The sequence below is a fragment of the Pyrgilauda ruficollis genome, unplaced genomic scaffold, assembly GCF_017590135.1.
Source record: "Pyrgilauda ruficollis isolate IOZ18807 unplaced genomic scaffold, ASM1759013v1 scaffold62, whole genome shotgun sequence".
NCBI lineage: Eukaryota > Metazoa > Chordata > Aves > Passeriformes > Passeridae > Pyrgilauda > Pyrgilauda ruficollis.
This window is the reverse complement of record NW_024527933.1, coordinates 2,307,265-2,332,815: the sequence shown is the minus strand read 5'-3', so window position 1 is coordinate 2,332,815 and position 25,551 is coordinate 2,307,265. Positions and strand designations below refer to the sequence as shown.

Here is a 25,551-nt window from a genome sequence, read left to right as displayed (position 1 = left end):
GGGAACAAAAGCGCGGAGCATCCTCGGGCGGGCGGCGTGTGCTCCGGCCGCGGCGATGCGGAGCCGGGGGCGGGGAGGCGGGAGGAAGGGGAGGGAGGCGGCGGGAGCGCGGGGGAGGGCGCGGCGCGGCGGGGACCCGGCGGGGAGCGGGGCCGCAGCCCCGGCCCCCATCCGCCCGCCCCGGCGCGCAGGGAGCCGGGCAGCGCCGGCCGCAGCCTCGGCAAGGCGGCTTGGCACTCCGGGGGCGCTCGGCGAGGCGGATCCACGGGCGGCCGGTGGCGGTGGGAGCCTCACCCGGCGCGACCCCGCCGCCCCCGGCAGCGCACGCGGGTCCCGGCCCTGGCGTCCCCGCGCCGCCGGTGCCGCAGGGACACACACCCAGCGCCGCCGCTCCTCCTCCCGCACCCTGCACGGCGAGCGCCAGCCGTCCATCACCGCCCTGAATTCACGCGGTTCGTCGTCACTTAAAGGCTTTTCCATCGCAGCCCTTTTGGCGAAATACCTATTCTGGAATAAACGTGCCTTTCCTAGGTGTACTGTGTGTTGCTCACAGGAGACACCTGAAACCAAGGGCAAAGCTGAGAACGATGTCCAACCATTAATCCAGATGCTGCTCCAGGTAGGCAGGCACCTCCCTCCATACAGAGACACACACAGAACGCAAAGGCATCGCCGTCCCTGACATCGGACACCAAAGCAGAAAACCCAGCGACATTCCAGCCAGCAAAGACGTGAGAGATTCACAGCACGGCACTTAAACTTGTATTCACACCCTGAGTTAATACCATCTCACTATTTAACCAGAAAAACCTCTTTGAAGGCAGAGAGGCATAACAAGGTACAGCTCTGGTTTATTGTTTGTCACAAGCATCAACTGACAGGCTGGAAAATATGTTCCCAGGTATGTGGGAACTCATTCTCTGACCCTGACACCAGGCTGCTCCACTGCCACCACTTTGGGCAAGCCCTTGCTACAGGAATTTGTATTTGAATGGATCAAACCAGTAAAAAACCGGAGTGAAGTTCTTCAACAATCAAAATCATTCAGTCAGACATCAAAGTGTGCAACTGGCATCCTTACAAGCTTAAGTCCACACTCTGAATTCAACCAATACCAACAAACCCAAGGTTTTGGTTAACCTAAGTTAAACATTGGTCATTCTGTGGAATGCCCAATGGGAAATTAATTGTGGCCAAAGGAATAGATGTCAAAGCAATTGAGCCACAACTCTCAGGTTTTCAGCTGACCAGTAAGTACAAGAAACATTTCATGATACACTTGTGGTGGCCAAAAATCTGTGCTGGACAACAGCATGACTTGGCAGATTTTTAGTTAGTCTTGTACAAATGCCTGAAAACAAAAACTTGGGGGTTCTGCCCTATCTTTAACCCAAAAAAGATCTCTTTACTATTGTCCACTTTTTTTTTTTCTTTTTTTTTTTTATATAATTTATGGTGTTTCTACTCATGGCAACTGAAGTACTAGAACCGTAGCTAGGAAACATAAACTTTGAAATAAATTTAGGCCAGGGTATTGTGGATTTTCAAAAAACAAGCTATGATTGAATTACTGCTGGAGAAATGATCTCCTATCTTTCCAAAGCAGAGAATGATTTACACACCGATTGATTCAAATAGTATTTCTGGATCCTTGGGCACGTATAGACACCTTATAAACAACCCCATGAAAAAGTATGTTACACTGAACTTCCTATTCAGATACATAAAAACAACGGAAATACTGAGCCCAACCAAAATGACATCTGGTTGCTGCAATTTTCAAACAGAAAAAGCACCATGAAATGAAAAACTCGCCAGTGTTCAGGTTTTTATGAAAAGCTTAACGCCCTTAGAGCCGAGGTATTTCTGTAGAAGAGCCACGTCTGTTTTTTCCTTTAACTGACATTCTATTGTTTCTCCGAAGCTGAGAGCAATGACTCCACTCAGTGCTCTTGCCAGCTCACTCCTGCTTGCTTAAAACACCCAAAGCAGCAATAGTTCCACCTCCTCCCATCCCTGCACCTGCAGCCAGCCCAGAAGGTGAAGCAGACTGCACCTGGAAGGTAAGTGAGGTACAGTGCCTCTCCCCAGCTCTCTGGTTGGGTGCACAACCGATGAGAACCTCTCCTAAAGGCACCAAAAGCTGTGACTGAGGTGGCTGAGGTCTGTGAGACTGAAAATACTGTTGTGGCGTACAGACTTCTCCCACTCTACACCACACAGCACCACCTCATCTAAGGCAGTGAAAAGTACTCCAGAAATTATTCAAAGTTACAATGACAACTCCTGGGAAAACTGCTGCTTGTGAAAGATAATTAAACTTTTATCACCATGTGATCAAAACTAATCAAACAAGGAATCTCAAGGTTCAGGCACACTGACAATCATACACTGCGACGCACAGATGCATGGTAGGTTCCATTTCAGTTGATTGTATACAGTCATGGCCCTCTGCCCTCCTGAAAATTCAATGTATTCTTTTTGATTTATAGGAACATATGGAAATATGATTGTGATACAAATAGAAAATAAGTGTTAGCCACCCACAGCTAAGGTTCTGTCACATTTTATGCTACCGATGACAACACATTCAGTCAAGTAACGGTAGTGACATTTTAATCTATTTCTTCATTAAAAACTAGCATCATTTGCAGCAAGACAGACAAGTATATTTGGTAGAACGTCTGTGTTCTATAATCCTCATCTCCTGGAGACAAAAAGGTGGGAAGATGAGAAAGTGGGTAGCAGGAATCCTGCTATAAGAAAGACTGGAACAGATTAATCTACCAGGCCTGGGATTTCTCCCAGAAATGGTGACCCCAGAGTAACATTCCAGGATACTCCTCCTGACACTGGACTATTACTTTTTATTTTATTTGTGCCACAAGATGTCCCTCTCACGTTGTAATTTTCTTAATATAGTGTATTTATCTAGTACAACAGTTCATGGCTTTTTCCTTTCAACATTACTTCCTCCCACACAGACCTATATCCAAAAGCTTTTTATTTTCTCCTCAATATTGTAAATGTCAGGTTTTTAATGATGATATTATGAAGAACTTCTCCGCTGACAGATTCAATAGCTGTATTAATCCTTTCTAAAATTTGTCTGTTTTGGCTGTTGTCTCCTTCTCTTTGTATCATGATTATTTGTTTTTTTTTTAGCCTGTCTGGTTCGCTTTTCGTGTTTTCTACTCAACAACACTTTCCATCCACCTATGCCTGTCCAGAACATGCAGTATTGTTCCTGCAGGTGTCTGTTAACACCTGGAGTGAGTCTCCATGTGTCTTCTGCTACCTTTCAGTGCCTGGAAGCCTGAAGATTAACAGCCCTAACTGTGATTGCCAAAGTGCTACCAGAACCAGATGCCTTTCCCAGGGATTGTCTAGATCGCTTTACCTAGAGCTTGCTTTCTGTCCCCAGTAGGGACATGACCTTAATTCACTGGGCTGGCTTTCATCCACACTCCCCACCACCAGCATGGCAATCTGGAGCTGCTAAAAGCTTTATTATTGCACACAGATGGTGTGCAAATTCTCAAAAGCAATTTGTGGAAGCACCATGATGGTGAAACTTCAACCTTCCCGCAATAACAAAGCGCAGAGAACAAAATCCCAGCCAGTGTGTGGCAAAGAAAACCAGAGCAAATAATTAATATATGCTGTCATGATGACTGGAACACAACGAGCACACCTTGAAACACAATTTCAATGCCATTTTTAAGTCATATTCAAGAAGAGAGCTAGACACAGCTCTCCTGAATGGTAGAACACAACAGGAGACATTTCCTTTTCAATCCTTCAGTAGCCACTCAGTGAACAAAAAACTGTTCTTTCAGCAATTAATTTGCAAAAGGAAGGAAAAAAACCAGAGATTACCCGAGCCTGCCCAGGAAAGCAACCACCAGAAGAAATACTGGGGTACTGCATCCAACATTCTGTGCACAAGGGGAAAAAATCCCTGAAACAGGCCAGAAGGTTATGAAGCAGCTGTCAACACAGACCCTTATTAATTTGGGACTGTGCTGCTGCATGGGGTCAGGAAAAGCCTTGCAGAAATCAAATGCAGTTACAGGAATAGAGGGCAACATGAAGAGAGAAGGGGCACTGCATTATGAGCACAGGTTTCCTGCATCTCCTGCTCACATTCCAGGGCACAGGTTCTTCATGGACTCCTTGTGCTCCTGCACTACACCACAGCAGTCACTGTCACATAAACCCCCTCCAAGGCATGGTGATGCAAATAACTGCAGGCTTACCAGAGAAGAATTGGCATTAGTGACATGCAAAACATGGCAAAGCATTACAAAGATGGGAAAGCAATGTAATATAATGGACCCTTGTCTTCATATAATTAGCAATTTTTTTCCCAGGAACATTTACTCCTATACACTGCTGCATACTGACTGTAACTGAGCTGCTATTTTAAGAGCAGTAAGAATTAGTCACATTAGAACTCCAAAATTATCACATTTCATGCCTAAGAAAAGCATGAAAAAAAAAATTAAGGCCAAAGTGCAGCCCAGCTTTATTATACTCTTGGCATGGACTACGTGCAAAGGGTCTGCAAATGTTATATTGCTGGGCCTTGAACTCACGTTCTGCTCAGCCTCCCAAACAATCCTTGCATTTTTTGCCTTTTCTCCTCTTCAGTACCTCCACACAGCCACTGAGAGATAACCCTATTTAAAACCTTGCACTTCTTCCACTGCCTGCAGACTGAAGAAATCCCAATTCCCCTGTGAACCAAGCACACATTTCCATTCTCACACACCAACTTCTGTCCCTTCTACAGGAACAATCCTGGCCTGTTTCCATATTTCAGTCACAACAAAGCAGCCATGGATGGCATTGGGCTAATATGGCACCTCCAGATTAGGGAAATGTCATTTTCATTTGCTTGAGCTGGCTGTGGCAGCGTGCTGCTGATGTACCACAGACCTCATGAGCCTACAGCAGGGCCTGAAAACGGCCACTCAGGCCCCATTGTCTCTAATTCCTTAATTAGTTTCTGTGCTGAACGACCACTGCAGGCATAGCCAGTGCTTTTCAGCAGAACACAGGGCAGGGCCAGCCCACTCTCCCTTACACTTGGACTCCAGAGATGCTTCCAACACAAGATGCAGGTTACTTTCTTTGTCTCAGCCAAAAGAAAATGAGTGGAAAGGTTTCACAGGTTTAAAAATGAAATGTTACACTATCCCCTTCCAGCTGACAAAGATAGTAGCAGAACGTGTCACCAACTGTGCCACAAAGACATCATCTTTTGCATTCTGATACCAAAACACTGAAACAGAGAAACAAGTGAGGCTGACAGCTACTCACCAGGCAATTAAAATAACACAACAGGATAGCTGTGATCACTCCTTGCCAGAGCACTCAACCTCCACATTACTTATATGATTTATTCACCCTAAAATCCATGTTACAGCTCTACAAAGCATAAACCAGTATTAAGGAATTTGGATCAAGTTTTTTCTATATTCACCAATTATATGAAAATACTTATTTTCATATACAGAACATTTTTAGCTGATTTAACATGATTCATTCACATTATGTAGGATCCTTCCTGCATGACTCCAGCAGAAACTGAGTTTAATTTCAGAAGCCCTCCTGCCCTCGAACTAAGGTCTTTAATTGCTCCTTGTGAATCTGTGCCATCAAAATATAGAGATACAAAGGCTGATTCACTCATTTTGCTTTTTAACTGGTGAATAATTAATTTCTGTAATATTTGTACTAAAGCTGTATCATTAATAATTTCTAATATAGTCCTTCTAGACTTGCATGTTTGATGAAAGCAATTAAACCCAATGTAGCTATACAGATAATGGTCAAATCCAAATTAACACATCTGTTTTCTGGATAAGAAGGTGACATTTCATTTTGTGACCCATTTGTTACTTGAACTTTGAGAACCATTGAGTGTTGTCTGTACAAACAATTCTTATATCCTTTTCCTACCTTACTGGGCTCAGCATTCAAGATGAGAAGTCACAAAACTGCTGTCCAACGCAAAAACATCCACATTGTTCTGTTTACTTTCTGCCAAAAAAGGCTGTAATTTCTACTAGTGTTGGATTATTAGCATAAATGCTGAGACAACACAACAAAATTCAGCTTCCATTCAGAAAAGCCAAACAAGCAAAGAAAATTAATCTGTCCATTATGAAAGCAATTAATAGGATATTTATTTTTTGCAAACTCAGAACTCTGAGTGAAAGAGGACAATAAAAGGAAAGCAGTGTAATGCCACCAGCAGCTCTCTGCCAGGGTTTTTGTTGGAAGATTGAATCACAGTCACTCCTTGATGCACTCAGGTACACCCAGGGACCCTCAGGCAAGAGCACGCTTGAAGCCACTGTATTCCCATTTTTTAAGAAATGGAGCAGGGGAAAAGCTGAAAAAAGCCACAGTACCTTTGTGATGAGGATCCTGTACTTCTCCACGAGGTGGTCGTTGTTGTGACACCCTGCCAGCAGCTGCCACACCTCGCCCCGCAGCGCCTCGGGGACGCCGCTCCGCACCAGCGCCGACAGCGTCTTGGGCCGCACGCTCAGGTTCAGGTGCCTGCACAGGGAGGGCTCAGTTACTGCCCAACAACCACAGAAACCCACGTGGGACACCACACACAGCACAACTGCCAGGCACTCCAGACCTCTACGTGAAATTCAAGTCATGGAAAATAAATACAATTTGGAGAAATACTTCCCAAACTATTTTCTCGACTCCCATTAAATTTATATATATATAACATTTAACAAACCAAAACACCCATTAAATGCTAGGGGACAGAGGTCACAGCTTGTAAATTCTAAGTTCAAACTACCCCAAAATGAGCAGTTTGCAGAAGTCTCCCAGCAGGAGGTGACCTTCTCAGGGAGGAGGGACAGAGGAGTCAGTGAGAGCTCTGAGATTCACCTCTCATGGTTCCCTAACTGCATCCCTGCATTAGAGCAGCCTCTGCTGCTCCAGCCAGCCCCAGCTGAACAGCTCCTTCCAGCACCACCACTGACAGCTCCTCAACTACAGCACTGCAAGGTGTAAAAATTAAACCTACGTATAATTTATGCACGTTAAGCTGAACAGCTCATTTGTGGCTTCTATATAAAAATCCCCAAAAGACACACGTCTTAAATCATAGGAATTACTATTTTTCAGCAGTTACTAAAAAACAAAGTTCTGGATAAAATGATCAAGAGAATTGACAGACAAAGCCAGGCAGAAAAAAGAACTTGTGTCATATCAACTGCCTTATGTTCTTAATAAACTGGCATTTATTAATGTTTGTAACACTCTCACAGATATGTGCATAATAATTTTACACAGACTGGGACTCCCTATGGCCTTTCTCCAGTCTACAGTGTTCTGACACAATAATCTAGAGACTAACAAGGCAGCCATTTAAATCAGTATTTATTGCACATAGCCCAGGATTATCATGTCCTCCTTCACTGTGCTTTCTCCAAAAGAAATCAACTAAAATAAAAATTATATTTATATAGTAATTACATTTATATCAATATATAGTTACACCTATAGACATATATTTATTATAGGCATTTATTTATTATGCTTTTATAATATATAAGTATTTTTATATAAAATACTTCTCATATACAAAATACACAATATTTCTGTAAAGGCCTATAAAACTGCTTTGCCTTAATCTCAGATCAGAGGAAGGACAACAGTACTTCCAATGAATACAGTCATGAAGGCTGTAGACTAAAGGCTACACTCTACTGGATTCTTCCCAACTATTTTTGAAATGAGAAAATTGTGTGACTCAGCAGTTATGAAACATCAGCCAAATATTCTTTGGTATCACAAAATACCAAATATTTAATTACTATACAAATCTAATTATACAATTCTAAAAAACTAGCATGAAACTACCTGAAGTGTGATTTTTATGGTTTTCAATCCTCTTATGTTAAAAGCTGGAGGATCATTGCTTCCAAATACACGTTTTTAGTTAAGAAGGAAAGCCCTTTAACACATATTAAAGCTGTTGCCAGCATTAGCACAGAAGCATTTCATATCCTCTTAGAGCTGCCAAAACATTTCCAGTGGGAGTCAGGTGGCTTAATTATCTCCAAGCCCTTGGAAGAATTACAAAAAAATTCAAGTTGAAAGAAACTTTCTCACAGCAGCAGATGCAGAGAGCTCATCTGGGAAAGATGTTTCTCCAAATCTAGGAGAGGGAAAAGGGATCATGTATCATTTTACCACAGCCTTCCACTCTTACAAATGTGGCCACTTAGTGCAAAACCAAAGTGGAAGGAAAACTACTTATTCAAATAAGCAATAACTGCAGAAAATACTAAACTGTTATAATCTTAATTTAAAGAGATTCCTGTCTAAGTGGTCACATCAATACTTTTTCTCATCTAAGCTGCATGACTGACTCCAGTCTTCTGTCCTACTCCTTGGATCCAATACCCCACTCAGCCTTTGACTTGCTGTACAGCCCTTGCCCTGCTCTCACTGACTTCAGGAAGCCAAAGGTCACAATTAAAGCCAGAGTCAAAATGAAGCCTGTCTGAGCTCAGTCTCATGCTGCCCATCACCCCCCTTTGTGGGGAAAAAATAAAACCTATCAAAACCCCTGAATTTTACAACAATCAGCATCACTTTGGAATTGCTCAGGCTACTTCAAGATGAATAAAAAAATCCCTCATCCAAGGAGGATTGTGTTGCATTAGTAATTGGACTGTCAAGAAACACTCTCCTTGTACACTGACATTTTCCAGGGACAACAGCAGAGCTCATGTACTTCCTTCTTGGCAGGCTCTGGAGCCTTCCTTTAGATAAGGGAGGAAAAACATCTTCTCTATCCAAGTCCAAATCTCCCATTTCTTAAGCTACAGTCACTAAGATATGACAGCTGCAGGAAAAATTGGCTGTGAACCCAGTCAGAATTACAAAGAGGAATGGAAGTGATCTCTGCAAAACAGACAAAGCAAGAGCTGCATTTTCTTTATAGTACTTAGTTTAGGTTTTCCTTTAACAAAATCCCAAGGAACCTGAAGATAAGTAGAATTTTAAGACAGAACCAACTAAAGACACAGCATAAGTGAATTGCTATACATTAAGCATGCACTCAAAAATTAAAATATTTATAACACTCTCTAAAGAAATCAGAAAACATCAAGTCAGAGAATAAGGGGTGTTGTGGGGATGGACAGAGAACTAAATCCAAACTAATTTTATATCAAATGGCCTCTGGAAATAAAAATTCCAAGCAAAAGAAGCAAACAGAATGAAGATATTCCGAATTGTAATTTTCAGAATGTGATTTTGCCACTTACCACTTGGACAGCAGCTCTCCCCACGTTTCAAGAATTTTTTCTGCACACTCTTTGGAAACATCTCCAGAGCCACTTAAGAGTGGCTCATCATTGTCTGCCAAGAGAACAGAAGAGACACTTCAGCCAAGGCCACATGGAAGGCCAGCAGGAAAAGTGGAAAAGCAGAAACCCAAGTTCTCTCCATTTCATCTCTGTAATGCCAGAGGTAAGGCCAGATGTTTCTATACTCAGAATGGTCGTGGTTTGCTTTAAAAGAATTTTTTTAAAGCAGAAGTTCTTGAAAATGCATTAAGTTCCAAGCTGGGCAGGTCCTGGTACAGTTTCATCTCTCCCAGATGTCTGACTCTCCACTAAAACACTGCCTGCTGACACTTCCAAGTAACACCAGCTTCTCCTTTCTGCTCTCAAACCTGCTCACAGCTGCTCAGGGAGGGGCAGAAGCTATATGATAACCCCCCGTTTTTAGGAGCCCTTTTTCACGTTGTCCCAAATACTCCACACAGGAGGCCTGGGCTGAGAAAAGCAGGGACACTGAAGTGCCAGACGAGGGAGAGGCTGACCAGGAATGCCAGGACATTTGGTAAGGAATCTTGCAGTATTCCAGCAAGAAAGAACCCCTGAAGCAGGCAGATCCTGACTGGAAAGGATCCTCCATCTTTTATAACCACATTATTCACCAACTGCCCTTTCTCAAAGTCCACAAAGCACAGGAGCTTCTTACCTTCCTCTTCATCATCCTCTGGGGGAGAAGGGATCATGGAGCCCTGCGAGCCTGACTGGGGCAGGCGCAGAGAGGGGCTGGCTGTGGTTTTCCTTCTCTCCCTCTCTGACTCACTTTCCAGGCACACAACCTCATACAGCGTGTCCGAGTTGTTCTTCCTGTCCTTTTGCTTTATCTAGGAAACAAGGTTCATTTCACTGAGGAAGCTACACAAATGTCAGGTCCCTTCCTAAGGCTCTGCCTGCTCTTTCCAGAACAGCAGAGCTGAGGAACAACTTCCATCCCACTGCACAGTGAGGAGTGTTCATACCTGGATCACACTCAATGCAAGGTGCAGGCTGTCAGTGTTTCTGATGCCCTGAAACATGCTGGGAGTGTGCTGCACCCAATGGCACAAAGTGTCTGCCACAGGCAGAAGTGCCACTTGGATCTGCCATCCACAGGGAGCTCATCTTTCCAACCATCAATGAACTGGACACAAATACTCTGATTTTTAAAGCTATAAATGCATCTGTGCTCTAAGAGATGAAGGTTCCTCAATATGCAGCAACTTTGCCTTTATTTAAACAGTAGTGGGAAATTGAAAGCAAAAACTTTAAAATTATGTCAAATTCTTCTTCAAAGAGAATTTATAAAATGAGCTAAAAATAGAAAAGGTTTCTGGGGACACTGATGGTGTTAAAAGTAGCCTTAAAAATCTGTTCATGTTTATTTGAACAAGATGAGATGAACTTTAAGGTCCCTCCCAAACCAAACCAGTCTGGGATTCCATGATTTTCCCATGGCAATGGTCTTTAGCAAAGCTTCCAACTCTGTGTACACATTGCTGCAGGAACACAAATTGCTGAGTCCCAAAGCCTACTCTGTGACCCTGTTTCTCCATAATTTTCAGTGCTTTGGTCCCTTCCTTTCCTTTAAAGAAGGATTTTTCTTTGTGAAGCAGTTCTAAAATTTTAATACATTTTAAGGACTTAGAATTTTTTTTCCTAAATGAATAAAAATAGAGAGCAGAAAAGAGAAGGCGAAGAAAAGAGGGAAATAAGATTTATAATTATACTCCACACTAAGCTCCCAGTGCTCAATTTTATTCTTTGGAGCATTAAAAATGAAGAGAAATACATCAAAACTAAAAATGACTAAATCACTAAATGCAATCAGAGCAAATAAAATCCCTCTGCTTTCACCATTTCCGAATAAAGAAACACTGCCAAAGTAAGATAAGCCAATTCTACACAGCTGTACTTTTAATAGGCTAATCATGACTCCACAGAAACAGGTTTCCCTTCCAAGCTTATCAGGCAGAACATTCTATATTTGTTGCTTCCACTACGAGTTTTGATAATCTTCCATTAGTAAACACTGGAAGTTGGATAACCTGACAGTGTCTGTGGAAAAAGAGAATTGGCCAAGATAAGTCACAATGTCTGTGAATTTGGTAAGACAAAAGATCCAGAATTAGCTCAGTAAGATAAGCTTCCTTTAAACTGCCAAACAGAAAAGGCACCTTTTGGAGGCTGTAGAATATTTATAGCCCAACAGCCTCTACATGCTCCACCTCAAAAATATTCTAAATAAAAAGGCTGAGCACATCCATGAAGAATTTTTCTACCTTAAACTTTGAAGGAAAGGGGCTTTTCTTTACATAGAAAAAGAATCCTTGGTGAACTTCATCTTTGTTACTACCCAGATGCCATTCTTTGCTAGCACTTAAAGGCAAGTGTAAAAAGAATGAAGAAAAGCCTCTTGCTTAACTCAAAACCTCTTTAAATAAGAACACTTATCAAGAAATTAGGACTCCAACACTGCTTTCTTTTTGGGCTGCACCCAAAATTGCTAAGCCTTGAGAGAGCACGTACATCCACATTGTTATTTGCTTTTACACATTTCCAGTTCTTTGAACAGGAATTTCATTTCAGAACAATAATTTCTAGAGCAGAAGAATAGCAGCTATTTCAAGTACATTATCTCTTCAGTGACTTGGACCTTCAACTTACCAGCCTCATTTTGAGACTTAGTTATTGCCTTGTACTGTTATTAGGAATATCCTGCACAGAAATAACGCTTCCATTTTTAGGAGATGGGTAAAAAAGGAAGTTGGAAAAAACAGTAAATTTTTTAACAAGTTCTAGGGATTTTTTGTGGTTGCTTGGATTTTTTTTTCCCTGGGCAAACTTGGGGTATGTGTGAAATCTCTGTTTCCAACAATGTAGAAGGGGAAAATAGACTTTGACAAAAAATAATTTCCTTTGGAATTTCATGTGTTTGCTCATCTAAGAAAACTTCAAAAGAAATGTTCAATTTGCATGATAAAATAAGTTTAGTGATCAATCAGATACCATGTCACCAAGATTACAGTACAGACTTCTTATTTTTCTCTTAATCCTTCATTTTACACAATTATCCCTCTATACCCTTATGGCAGCAAGTCTCAGCATAGCCCCAGTTTGCAGATAAATCCTCTGTTCCTTTTCTTGCTGTGGTTTGGCTGGAAAATCCATAAGCCTCTCTGTAACTTCGCAGGCTCATCAAATCTATCAAAAAAGCTATTTCAGGCTCTTTATGGGAACTGCAGATAGCCAGCAACAATCAGCACAATAAAGGGTAGCTTTTCTCAAAGTGAAGTGCATTGACTTTAACCTCTTGGAATCCAGAGGAAAATGTTGCATTACGAACATTATATTAGCAAAGGTTTTAGCAATCATAGGGAGAAACAGCCTATTCATTGGCAATTTAGTTTCTTTATTTTTTAACACATTACCTGTTTCAATTTTAAGAAAAAATTTTCAGTTGAGCTCCGTTTGCTGAAGGGCCAGAACAGCCTCTCATTAGGTGAGCAAACTCTGACTTTAGTCTCCAGAATGAATCGAACGGGCTCCTGCACCTCAGTTATGACCAAATCCACAGCAGTGGTCATGAACAACACTTTATCTAGAGAGAGAAAATGAAGCCACAATATGAAAAGAAACATTTCAAATAAAATATTCCATAACCCCTTTCCCAGTAACATGGAAGAACAGAGGAAACTTTCCTTTTCAGAATCGATTTTCCCCCTAATTTAACATCTCAAAACCCTGCAAGTTTCAAAATAGGGAAATTGGATCACTATGCACTATCCACCAGAGAGTAAGAAAACTGCAGGCTTCAAGCCAAGAAAATGATCTTGTTAAAGAGAATAAAAATTTGGCTTTTTCAAATCCCACTGAAATTGTATCCAAAACCTTCATTAAACATTACAGATTATCTGTGCACTTAACTGCACAGTGCAGATCTCTTGCAATCCAGCCTAATTACACTCCAATTCTTTTTTGGTTTTAGAAGTTACTTAAGTGTTTAATACCATGATATTAAAGGCATTTAAGACCATCTCAGCTGTGACATTCTAAAAATTGACTACACACTCTGATGCTCCAACAGGAGGCAACAGGGCTCAGTGACCTATGAGATCTCTCTGGCAGGGAATGATAAATTGTGTCCTTCAGGCAGGATGGCATCCACTCCAGCACCACACTGTGCCCAGCAGCTGACTTTCATGACTTTTCCCAGTCAATTCCCATTAACTTCCCAACCTCTGGCACACAACAGTGACAAGAGATTGAAAAGATGATAATTCAGCTGACATTTTAAAAGAAGTAATGACATTCTCTTTCAGGACTCGAGAGAGCAATGCAACATCAGCTATTTTTGGATGACAGTTGGAGTGGTTTGCTTACATTTTCACAGGTATGGGAATCCTTCTGTTTGATTAAAAACTTGGGTTTGGAAAAATTTGAACTGACCACAAGACACTGAGCAAAGCAAGTGCCTACAAAAGTAATTTAGTGCAATTCTCAATGATATTCTTGAAAAGCTCCAGTGGTGCCCAGAGCACCTGCATCCTGCCCCACACCTGCAGAGCCTCCTGCTAGGACACAGTTCCTACAACATATTACTGAACACAGTTTGCTTTTATTTGTCTTTTTTTTTTTTTTTTTAATTTCATGTGGCATTTAGCACCCTACTTTCTGAGAATATATCCCATCCTGTGAAATTCTTTTGTGGGATTCATCTGAAAAGAGAACTGATCCAATGCCCACTATGGAAGTCATTTCCATGCCTAGGGATAACACCTGGCAACATTCATACCTTTTGGTGTTTCTTCATTTACAAACTGGAAGTGTGGAGACTTTTGATTCCAGCTCCCAGTGATCACATATGATTTCCCATCAGAACTTTTACCCATGGACTCCTGGAAACAAGGTAAGTTTATGTATTTTTTTTTTAATTAAAGAAGTTTCTACACTATGTAGCACCAGCCCTGTGAAAGAGCTACTGCACTGGCAAGGAAAGGGCAAGTCCATGTGACAGAGTCTGCAGCACAGATCATCTCTGAAGGAAATAACAGAGTTACCCTGCAATCCTTTGGTGTCCATGCTGATAACACAGAAAGGCCAATTAATACTAATTATTCTATTAGTACATGGCATGACCAGTAGTTTTGGATGTGGCCATTTAACAGCAACTTTCAGTTTACAGAGGTGTGGATGAGAACACAACACATGTTATTCAGTCACTAAGAACCAAACCAACATTTTATCTAACATTCAGCTTGTCTGTCTTCCCAACAACCTTATTTTCTGGGCAATCCAAAGCCTGGTAGAAAACAAAATTATTCATGTAGTATTAAATCTTTTTGAGTAGTCACTATGTACTGCATAAATACTAGCAAATTTGTTGTCACTTCACACTTGTGAAGTCAAATGATCCCTATCATTACTTTATAGAGAGCAGTGAGTCATAAGAACGAAGCACCCACCAGTTCTCAGTGTTACATTTGAAGCCTCTCAAGCCTCGATTCTCACACTGACAACTATGCTGTAAAACTTTCCATGTTCAAAGCACTTCAATATTCAGCATGTCTAAAAATAAGGTTCCATGTTTCTTATTTCTGGCCCCTGAATGAGAGCAGTGATGACTGACTGTAATATTGGGCAAGTCCCTTGACCAAGCACCAGGTCATGTTCTAACTGGGCAGCAGAGGCAGTGATTCAACTCAGCTGCCCAGCCTCAACAGTGGAATCTACACCATCAACAACTGCAGAAGTGTTCTCTGTCCATCCTGACATCATGCACACTCATAACCCAAATTCTTACTGAGTTTTGTTAAGAAAGATCCTTACCAAATCCAAAAGGTGCATGTCGCCACTCCGAACGTCTTTCCCACGGCTAAGGAGAAGGCCAAAACATCTGCAAAGCCAGGCAAAAAAATGTAACTGCAAAACTTAGACATGCTCATAAACAAAACATTAGCATTTCTTATCTAAGCATTTGCTGTCATACATCACAAACAGCCCATGAATCCACTGACAAGCATCAACAAACCTTGACATTTGAAAGCAGCATCAAGCATGTCCAGCAAAGCAATGTCAAGCCAACATCAAAAACGTCAAGCAAGATTTCAGAATCATATTTACAATATGGTTTTACCCTGTTTACAGCAGCCTGGAAATTGTTCCATTACCTTTGTTTTAAATAACAGTGTAATAAAGTCACTGCTAACAAGGGTTCCTTATACCACAACAACACTTGGCCTGCAGTCTTCTGCCCTTCCTTTGGTGGCTTTTTTTTTTGTTTTTCAGACATATTTGCATAGAATTTACCCTTCAGTAGAGACAAGGATCAACTGAAACACAAGGACCTCTTTTAGGATTTCATTTTGGCCTTTTCACAAGGACTTTTGGCCCACACAGGTAAGTCCCACTTCATCCTCTGGTTTACCAACTCAAGAAAAGTGTGGCACTAAATCACACAAATGGAGCATAACCTGCTCCCTCAGAGGCAAAATACTAACATTAACAGATAAAGAATCTTTTAAAAGTTGATGACATTACCTTTCAATAGCAAGCTCTTTATTCGTTGTCTGTTGCACATAAATCACAATCTTCTTATCAATCCCTTGGCGGAGTTTGAAGCATTGCCTGTCCTTGTCTTTGGGAACTGCACTGTTATTCATCAGGAAAGAAAAAAATTCTCAATTTATCTGCATTCCTTGCATATACCAAACCCAGCATCAAACACTGGTGCAGCTCCTTATACCAAAGCACTCAAAATCCTTCTTGTATGCTGTGATCAGTAACATGAAAGAAATGCCAATTAGTTTAGGTGAAAACCAAGGACACAGTTTACAAAATAAAAACTGGGAACTTATACTGTGGGGGTCAGTATTGTGAGACTTCCAGCTAATTTCAACAGTTTCTAAATATTGATTCCCCATGTAATATACAGCACTACCTATAAGAAACTGCATATTGCTTGCTCTCACAAGGGATGTGGCTGCTGGGTACATGACATCAAAGACCCAAGGGGTGACCAACCCTCAGACTATTTCCCTTCTTTTTCTTTGGAAAAGCCCTTCTAAATGTTGCAAAAACAGGGGGAAAACATTAAACTACACTTCATTGCCAATCACACACTGAAGTCACAGCATCAATATTCCCAGCAGCACAGTGACAATGATGCACTTTCAGCTTCAGCAGCAATTTTGCTGAGCATAACTTAAAAGGCATTGCAGAGGACTTATCAACAATAGAAAAAAACAAAATAGAAAAAGCACATTGCAGGTAGCACCAGTGTTCATTCAACAACCAGATTACCTAGTCCAGAGGGTTATCACTGTATTATTTCTCAAAAATATTTATGTCTGGGATTCATTTAAACTGGAACAGGAAACTCTCAAAAAGGGAATTTAGGGACCACCTCAGCCTCACACCCTCTATTCACTCACTTTCCAACAGAACCATATGCTCCACGAGAGAAGAATCTCTACCTGAAATAACCTTTCCCATCATCTTCTTTGATTTCCAGAGACACGGAGAAGGTGAAGATGTCACTGTCTGGAGTCTGGGGGGTGGCAGTGGCTGACAGCGGGGTCTGTTTGGCAGAGCGCCGGAAGGCAGTGGCAAAGCTGTACAGGATTCGGCTCACCTGCAGCCAGAGTGCATGAACATCAGCTGAAACCTACCTGGATTTTCACTAATTCACAACAAAGTGTAGGAAAATAATTCAGTTTTAGCATCTAAGTAACTGTTTTTCTGCGCTTCTTAGGATAAATGGTTAACTGTGCATTCTTATCCCATAACTAAGGTTTGTTGATGGACGTATTACATTACCTCTGAAGTGTCTGAAAAACTTCATTTAAATTTCAGTAATAACATTTACATGTACATAATTATCATGTGACAAAAAGCTTGCACTTACAGCCTCTTGGATTTCACATCGGAAGACATGAATCCTGAAGAGTTCTGCATTGTAGTGGCTTTCAGTGAAAGCAAAGCAATCACTTTCAGGGGTCCCATCGTGCCCTCGTACACAGAAAAGGATTTTATAGATTGGATAATTTGCTATTTCTGTGTTTGTCTGAGGATCTAAAAGTCTGTTAAAATAGAGAGAGGGGAAAAAAGCGAGCTTGCACCTTTAGAAGAATTATTTCAGCCAGACATAATTTGCTAGCTTTAACAATTTCATACCTCCTAGAGAAAGTACACAACAAAAACAAGATCCTGTCATTTACTGCAAAGCATGACCACAATAATGATGTTTAAATTGAACAGCACAAAAAAAATACAATGCCACAAATGTTTCCACCAATAATTTCCCCATGGTTTTACAGGGATTGGTCTTCCAAAAGTTATACTCATATTTGACAGTGGACAGACCCACCTCTGTTAAGCCTCACGTATCAGACATTTTCCAAACTACTTTCCAGGCTATTTCCAAAATGCTCATCAATAACCAATCCCACTATGGCTTTGGGGATAGCTTGGATCACCACAGTACTTTTTGGTAGAATGTTTGGTTAACAAATTCAAAGGATCCCTTTTCACACACGTCTATAAAACCCACTTCTACCACTAAAGAAAATCCAAGTTGTTCAAGTCTCCTGCCAGGTAAACCATCAGCTTGCTTGCTTCCCAAAGGAGCTAAGATGAAGGCACAGCCCCAGAGCAGCAGCCCCGTACCTCACGGTCCCCTCGGAGACGTTGGGCACCGACAGGGTGACGTCCAGGGAGATCTGGCACTGGCCGCGCAGGATGGACATCATGCGCAGCGCCTCCACCTCGCTGCGCGGGGCATTCACCGAGGCGCAGCCCAGGTAGGTCAGCTTGCTGAACACCACGCTGTCCTCGTCTGTCACGGGAGTGAAGGGGCTCAAATCCTCACAGTCTAGGGCAGCACACAAGGGGCAACGTCAGAAACAAGGCAAGGCACCCGCAAGGGAAGTGGCAGACACTGACTGCCCACTGAGTAGAAGACAAAAGAGGCTAAGAACAGAAAAGCCAGGCCAGGTCAAAACACTGTAGGAAAGCCCTGTACTTATATTTTATACAGCCAGTCTGGCTGTAAAAAAGTAAGGTTAATACTTGTGCACACATCTCAGGGCTGGTACAGCAGTGTTTTCAGAATACAGGACAGTTCAGCAGATATTAACTCTTGCATCACATACATAACCTGGAATTTACTGCACTAAGTGAATATAATGTGAGGCACAGAGAAAGGCTAGTGGCCACACATGTACCTGAATTCTCTTCACTTTCCCCACAAAAACCAAGTTCATAAGATACTACCAGGCATTCCTCCCCCATTTTTTTCCTAACCTTCTTGGGATGGTTTCACTGGCAAGCTCATGTCTGGCTTCTGGAGTCCTGCCACCGACACTGGGTTAATGGTAGAGGATGCTGATGCTTCAAGGACAACAGGTTCTTCCCCATCTCCATCAGTTCTGACTTCTCCATGGTCCCGCTCACTGGACTGATCCTCCATGGGTGGATCCATCAGCACGTCTTCCAGCTCCCTCTGCAGCTGCTGTTCACTTCCATTCCCCACAATCTGAGAGCCACAGAGTTGGGACACAAAAAAGAAGAAAAGACTGTTCAAACAACAAAAAACACCCCTCAGGCTCAGGGTCATTCATATTGCTTTTTATTTACCAGTCAAAGCAGCAGTCAACAAATTTAACCCAGTTACAACCATAAACACAAACTGCAGGGTGCAAGTGCTCACCAGCATGGATTATATCCTCCCTGCTCTAACAGATCTACAAGCTCAAAGCAGGAATTTTCTAGCAGTAGAAAAAGTGAGGGCATTGCTTTCAAACTAGTTTTTAATCAACAGCTACAAAGACTACCTTTGACAGAGAAACTTACAGATGCCCACAGTATGGGCTATAACAATTCTCAGATTAGTACCAGAAAGGGACAAACATAATTAAATGTGTTACATGGTTTATGGGCAAGACAGCAAGGTTTCACAGGAAGAGAAGCATTTGGAACAAGATTATGCCATCATGCTGAGGAGAAGTATCAGCACTGTTTTGTTTCCTAATGCTCAGCTGCAGTCTGACTTTGAGCTCATTGAAGTCAACATGAAAGCATGAAGCCACCTCAACAGTGTGAAACAAGGTCCTGAAGTGGAAAGGGAATGAAGGCATTCATTTCAGGAAGCTCTCAGATACTGATACTTATCTGAGGAAATTCTTTGTTCATTCCTCTGCAATTAACAGGGAAGTGACCAAGTTTACAGAGTATTTACCACATGCCATCAGCAAAAGATACTCGCCTCTAACACTCCTGCTGCTGCTGGTTATTCCTGCTGACACCAAAACTCAGCCCTAGGAGCACTTCCATATTCTTATCTCTCTGTAAACTCACTGATTTAACATGCTACACACCAGCTACTAAAATCCACATTATTCATATAATCTAGTGACTGTTTTGCTACAGAATTTAAACAATAACAACAAGAGGCATTTATGCTCTTGAAATTGATGCAAACAGAATGTCACTTTTTGTACAGATTCAAATACACTCCTGTGCTGTGATCACCTGCCAGGAGCAGGACAGGGTAACTGCCTCATTCAGCACTACACCCACAGAGGGAGGCAGCTGTAACCTGCAACTAGTTACAGAAATCCACAGATTTCTATTTTCCTCCCAACAATTTTAGTATTAATTTGTGTGATTCATTGTGGAAAAATCTTGCACAAGCATGGGGTCATCAAAGGCAGAAGGGTTTCAAGCATCAGGTTTATTATTCAGGTCTTTGCAGGCAATCAGCAGAAAGATGATGATGATGATGATGATGGAAGATGCACTATGTTCCTTTACCGTATGGAGCGTATATGTTTTGCAACAAAATAGAATTAATTAATTATAGTGTCCTCTCAGCCTCTTCAAAGGCTATATGTTAAAAAACCTAGAGCAATTTCTAGTTTACCGAACCTGTTCTCTATGAAACCTGAAGGCAAAATTCATTCTGGTAAAAAGCTGCCTGTGATACACCTTTCCTCACAGTCAACAGATTTTGGTTTTGGAAAGGAAGGTGAAAAATTCATATCCACTGAGAACTACATGTTGTAATGGTATTAATATAACATACACATGAAAAATGTTCTATTCTATCAAGATTAAATGCCAAAAAATCTGAACTGTGATCTACTCTATTTGGTAAAATAATCAGTATGAATAACATATCTAGTTGTTACATCTATAAAACATGATCTTGAAAATAAAATTTCCCAAAAATAGTAGTGACAGGTAAAACAAAAATGCAAGTTGTTTACAGAAAATAGACATGTAAAAATAAAAAAACCCATCTCATAGATATTCTAAAATAACATCACCAAAATCCCATTTAAAAAGCAATTTAAACTAATTTCTCCAAGAAAGCTTTCCTTGTCAGCCCAGACTACCCTCAAAAAGAATTTTAAAAGGCACAGTAAGCACACTTCTGGACTAGAGGAGCCCTGCTGTTCTCATAGCCCCAAAAATTAAGTGCACCAAACCAGCTGCCTGCACACCGAGGCCTAGAACACAAACCAAGGTTAACTTCATGTCAACCAAAGTTTCTCACAGAACCATTTGGATTCCCCACATCATGGGAACAGGGCACAGGAAGGTGTAAAGTGCCTGAAACCCGACTGCAGCCCCAAAACCAGAGCCAGCCTGGCAGAACCAAGGGCAGAAGGGAACAACTCACATGCACCTGATCAATGCCTGAGGCTGAGCAAAGAAACCATTACCCTAATCATGGCTTTCTCCATTTCTCACAAAACTCAAAACTGATTTCACTTAACCTTTAACTAGGGGGTAGCAAACTTCCTTTAACACATGTGGGGATTTATCAGAACTGTGATTTATTCCCTTCTCCTGATGCATGTGCTGCCACCTCTGCTGGGGGAGGTCTCTCTGTGCTGGGGAGTTCAGAGCTCCTGCTCCACACTGTGCTCCAGCAGCAAAGCTTTCCTAAATCCAGCCTGGTCCCACTGCCAGCAGGCACGAGCAGACACAGGAACAATACTGGAAAGCAGAGACAGCAGGCAAACTGTATTTCTGGAAAACATTCACTGACAACTCCTTTTTAAACCGAACCAAGTATTTCAGCACTGACAAAAAGCAAAAACACATTTATGAATTACAACCAACTGAAGAAAAACATGGTTCCTAATTATATTCAGAAGAAATATTTCTCTGTCTGGACTTGAGGAAGAAAAGAAGTGCCAAACAAAAACTTACATTAACTCAGTCCATAGCACTACACTTAGAACTGTAGCATTATCAGCAAATTTGAAACGAGAGCCTTAAGCCCAATGTACAAATTTCAGAGCCTGTCACATTCAGCAAACACAAACCTGAACTTCCAGCACCGTCCTCAGACTGTGCTATGGCAGAATGTCTCTTTTCTTGTAGAATAATACCAAAATACCCAAATGTTTGTCCCTAAGAAGAGATAAAAAGTCTTCCCATTTCATCTGCTAAAAGTTTTCTCCTCCTTAAGCAGAAGAAAGGAGGTTCACAGGAAGGTTCCTCTATGGGAGAATTTAGACTGCACACTGAGTGCTTGCTTAAGATAGAAAATTGCCATTAATCACTCAGATTGCAGCCAATAACCAACAGCACATGCTCTCCACACTGGAATACTGAAAAGCTCAAGGTGAACCACTTTGTTCAAGGCTTGTGCTCAGTCCCGGCTCCAAATTCATAAAGAAGCTTAAGACCTGCAAAGCTCTGTGGTGTTCAGTGCCAAGCCAGAGAACAGCATAACTTTATTTTACAGCTGATGATCAGGAGGCAGCAGAGCTCATGTTCTTCCTTCCTCATCAAGAGAGACAGCACACCTGCAGCCAGCATTTCATAAACCACCTTGGAGGTAAACAGTGATACAAACAGCTCCCATGTGGAGCAAGAAGTGCTGCAGACTACGACATTTCATGCTTCCAAATTTTCGTTGGGGGTAACGGGATGGAGCAGAGAAGCTGGCTGACATGAGCATGTCTGCCTCCTGGGCTCTCAAACGATGCTTCAGGAGCTGATTACAGACACTGCCACAGAAGCATTCTCAAGGTAAGTACCACTGTGAGACTACTCTGAATTCCTAAGTGTTGATGCTGATACTGATCTGGATGCTGCTGGTATTTGCAGCATTAAGAAAGACAAGCATGAGGCTACAGCCTTTCAGCAGGCTTCACAGATCACCAGGCTCCACGCTTAAGAAATATTCAAGTTTTTAGACTATTCTGTGATGCGAAGTGACATCTTCTACAACAGCCATAAAACATAAGTGAACTTTTTTGCCAGATTAAGCAAAAGATCAGTCTTGAGACTCTTAACTGATAGAATTTATTTGAAGTCTTGTGTAAAAGAAAAGAGCCAGTATAACAGCATGTCTTGCCCCGGACTCAAAGGAACACAAGAAAAACAAACAAAGCTGTTGGGAGGTAAAAGGAAGAAGAGCAAAAGCATCAAGAAATGTTCAATAAAGTCTCTGTTAGAACTACTGCAAAGGAAAAGAAGAGCACCCAGTCCAAGAGGCAGAACACAAGATTTCTTATCATCTTTAAAGATATAGATGCAGCTGTAGACAGACATCTGTTTCTTCCAGTGGTGGAATATCTCTTTCCATCTCCCAGAAAGAACACACTGAGTCGACTCACTCCAGGGAAGATCCAGTTTTCAACACATTAAAGTAACGGAATTTGGAGTGATTACCTTATGTGTGCCACTTTTCTTAAAAACTGCTGAAATACAAATTGGGATGAATGTTGCTCTAAGTAGCAAAAAAAAAAAAAAACAGAGGGTGACAAGGGTCTCTTTTCAGAACAGCACTTTTACAAGTGAGAAGATGTCAGGGCCCTTCCAGCTCTCACAAGCCTTTCACAGAGAGCTCGTGTCCTCTGATTCATGCCAAGTTGTTAGTTGTAACTACTTTTCTACCTTTCTTAAAGAGAACATTTCACATTGGGGAAAACTTCAGCGTATCTTTGAATTAACAGATACAGTCAAATCCATGTATGCTAATATTGCTTTCCACCTGAAAGCTGTGATAAAATCACAGTTCCACATTCTTGACAATCAGTCTGTTTCATCCTAAGCACTTCAGGAAAGATTCTGCAAAGTGGGAAAAAACCCACAGCTGGTGATGGAGAGAGCTCTTACTCAAAACCTAATTACCACCTTTGACATCAGCAGTGAAGAAATTACAGACAAAACTGGTTCTTGAATAAGTTCTCCCTTCTGTCAAGTTTTCCACAACAAAGAAGTCCCTCTTTAAGCTCTCTATGGTTAGTTTGATTTAGAAGAGTAGGGAACAAACTCAGGTTATTGGTTCTTACCTTCAGTCCTGTTTTTTCATCATCACTACCATTATTTGTAGATGGTGTTTCATCCCCTTGCCTGGAAACCAAGACAAAATCTTCACTGTTAAGAGTGGATACCGAGTCTGAAGAGACACTGATTTTTCCAACAGAAGCCTTGTCATCCATGACTTAAAAAGGAAGTTCGATTCATGAATGAGATTAAATATGTTATAAACTCCTGAAAAACAAAAATCATAAAAATACTTATATAAAACTTAGCATGCTAAAATGCTCAAACGTTTCTTTTCAGAAACCTGCTGACTAATTATAAAAACTAACACATCTGACAGCACAACCAAGCTCCAACTCCTCTCAGTGCACACTCAAAGTCCTGCCTTCATCTTGCTAAGCAGCACATGCTATTACAGCACTGATTTCCACAGCTCACAAAAGGGAAGTTATTAAACTCTGTGCAGTATTTCATGGTTATGTCAGTCACCACTTTCTACACATCACACAAAACAGGGCCCTAGAACACACACTCCACTTGCTGACAATTAAGGCCAACACAATAAAGTCCATTTACTTCCTCAATTAATATCTGCCTTCACCTATGTTCATGCAAAAATTACTTTTATCTATCAGTGCTCACTGTATGCTGCAGTCACATTCTTTTCCCCCAGACAAGAGTTTGACCTAACTCTTGATATTTTGCTCTGAAACCTTGGGACACACAGCATTTAATGAATCTATGCTGAATCTTCTGTACTATAAGGAGCAATAAAAGCAAAGACTTCCAAGAAGCAGGAAGAACAGCGTAGGCTGGCTCAGTACTGAGAAGCAGAGCCAACAGAGGATTTTAAAAAGCTGGAACTGGCACTGAGAGGCATTTGAAGAAAGGAACAAAAGGTGAAGTTCAGCTGCACACCTTGAACTCTACAGCACAGATTCCCAGAATCCATGGCTCAAAACAGACTGCCGTGATAAAAATGGGTGATTAAATTTCCCAGAAACCCAAATATACCCTTATCTCAAAGGCTTGGGTCTTTACAAGCATAACCAAACTCAAATGCTTTTTCAGCCTCCAGTTTTGCCTTCCAACCTGGAAACACCATCCCAACCTGGCTTCCAATAATGCAGCCTGGCACAGCTCACAGCATTCCTGCCTGAACCAGGAACAATGCACCAGCAATAGCAAAGCCTGCTGTTATTCCTATCAATGCCCTCCCCACAACCACCAACACAACATGAAATCTGCCAGGAGGACAACTTCTAATCAATTACCAATCTAATCACCTAGTGATCCTGGAACATGTTTCAGAGAACAACTGAAGCAGAGTGTGAGAGGAAGAATGGATGTGGTTTGTTCATGAATGACAACACACCTGTGGTTACTTGTTTTATTTTCAAAATCATGTGTGGTACTTAGATATCCTTTTCAAAACCATTTTAAGATCCACTGACTTTCAGTGGGAATTACTGGCTGGGAAATGTAGGCATTTTGAGAAGTTCTACACACAGTATGTGTCTATCTGGTATTTCTCACATGTATCTCAAAGGTAGGGCAGAGCTTTTCTGTTAAAGATGCTTTTGTTTTAAGAATTCATATTAAAACATTTCTATGGAAGGTCTGTATTACACCATCTATATAAGACACAGATCTCTGAAAATACCTAAATCAAAGATCTTGAAACACAGACTAAAAATAAGCATCAAACACTAAATACCCCTTTGGCTTTACTATTTTCATTCAAACAGAGCAAACTCATCTTCCACACTGACAGCAGGAGTAGAGGAGCAGGCTTTGATCACAAGCAGCCGTAAAGATCACCCAGGCAAGGATCACTTCAGCACTGTATTTTGGTGTAGTCTGTCTGTCTTGAAGTGCTAATTTCTTCTATTTCCCA

General features: G+C 41.4%; 1 protein-coding gene across 2 annotated transcripts in view; it reads right to left on the bottom strand.

The window, feature by feature from the left end:
- The window catches only part of RABGAP1 (RAB GTPase activating protein 1), a 62,251-nt gene that overhangs the window by 32,030 nt on the left and 4,670 nt on the right, over positions 1 to 25,551 (bottom strand). For both annotated transcript variants that reach the window (XM_041483952.1, XM_041483953.1), the window contains exons 2-13: positions 23,681 to 23,882; positions 18,669 to 18,900; positions 18,033 to 18,237; positions 17,272 to 17,446; positions 16,841 to 16,998; positions 15,906 to 16,016; positions 15,195 to 15,261; positions 14,161 to 14,263; positions 12,797 to 12,966; positions 10,039 to 10,213; positions 9,318 to 9,411; positions 6,423 to 6,573 (exon numbers count right to left, since the gene is read on the bottom strand). In XM_041483952.1, coding sequence (XP_041339886.1) covers positions 6,423 to 6,573; positions 9,318 to 9,411; positions 10,039 to 10,213; positions 12,797 to 12,966; positions 14,161 to 14,263; positions 15,195 to 15,261; positions 15,906 to 16,016; positions 16,841 to 16,998; positions 17,272 to 17,446; positions 18,033 to 18,237; positions 18,669 to 18,900; positions 23,681 to 23,830 — 1,791 coding nt within the window. In that variant the 5' untranslated portion in view covers positions 23,831 to 23,882. The remainder of the gene's footprint in view (positions 1 to 6,422; positions 6,574 to 9,317; positions 9,412 to 10,038; positions 10,214 to 12,796; positions 12,967 to 14,160; positions 14,264 to 15,194; positions 15,262 to 15,905; positions 16,017 to 16,840; positions 16,999 to 17,271; positions 17,447 to 18,032; positions 18,238 to 18,668; positions 18,901 to 23,680; positions 23,883 to 25,551) is intronic.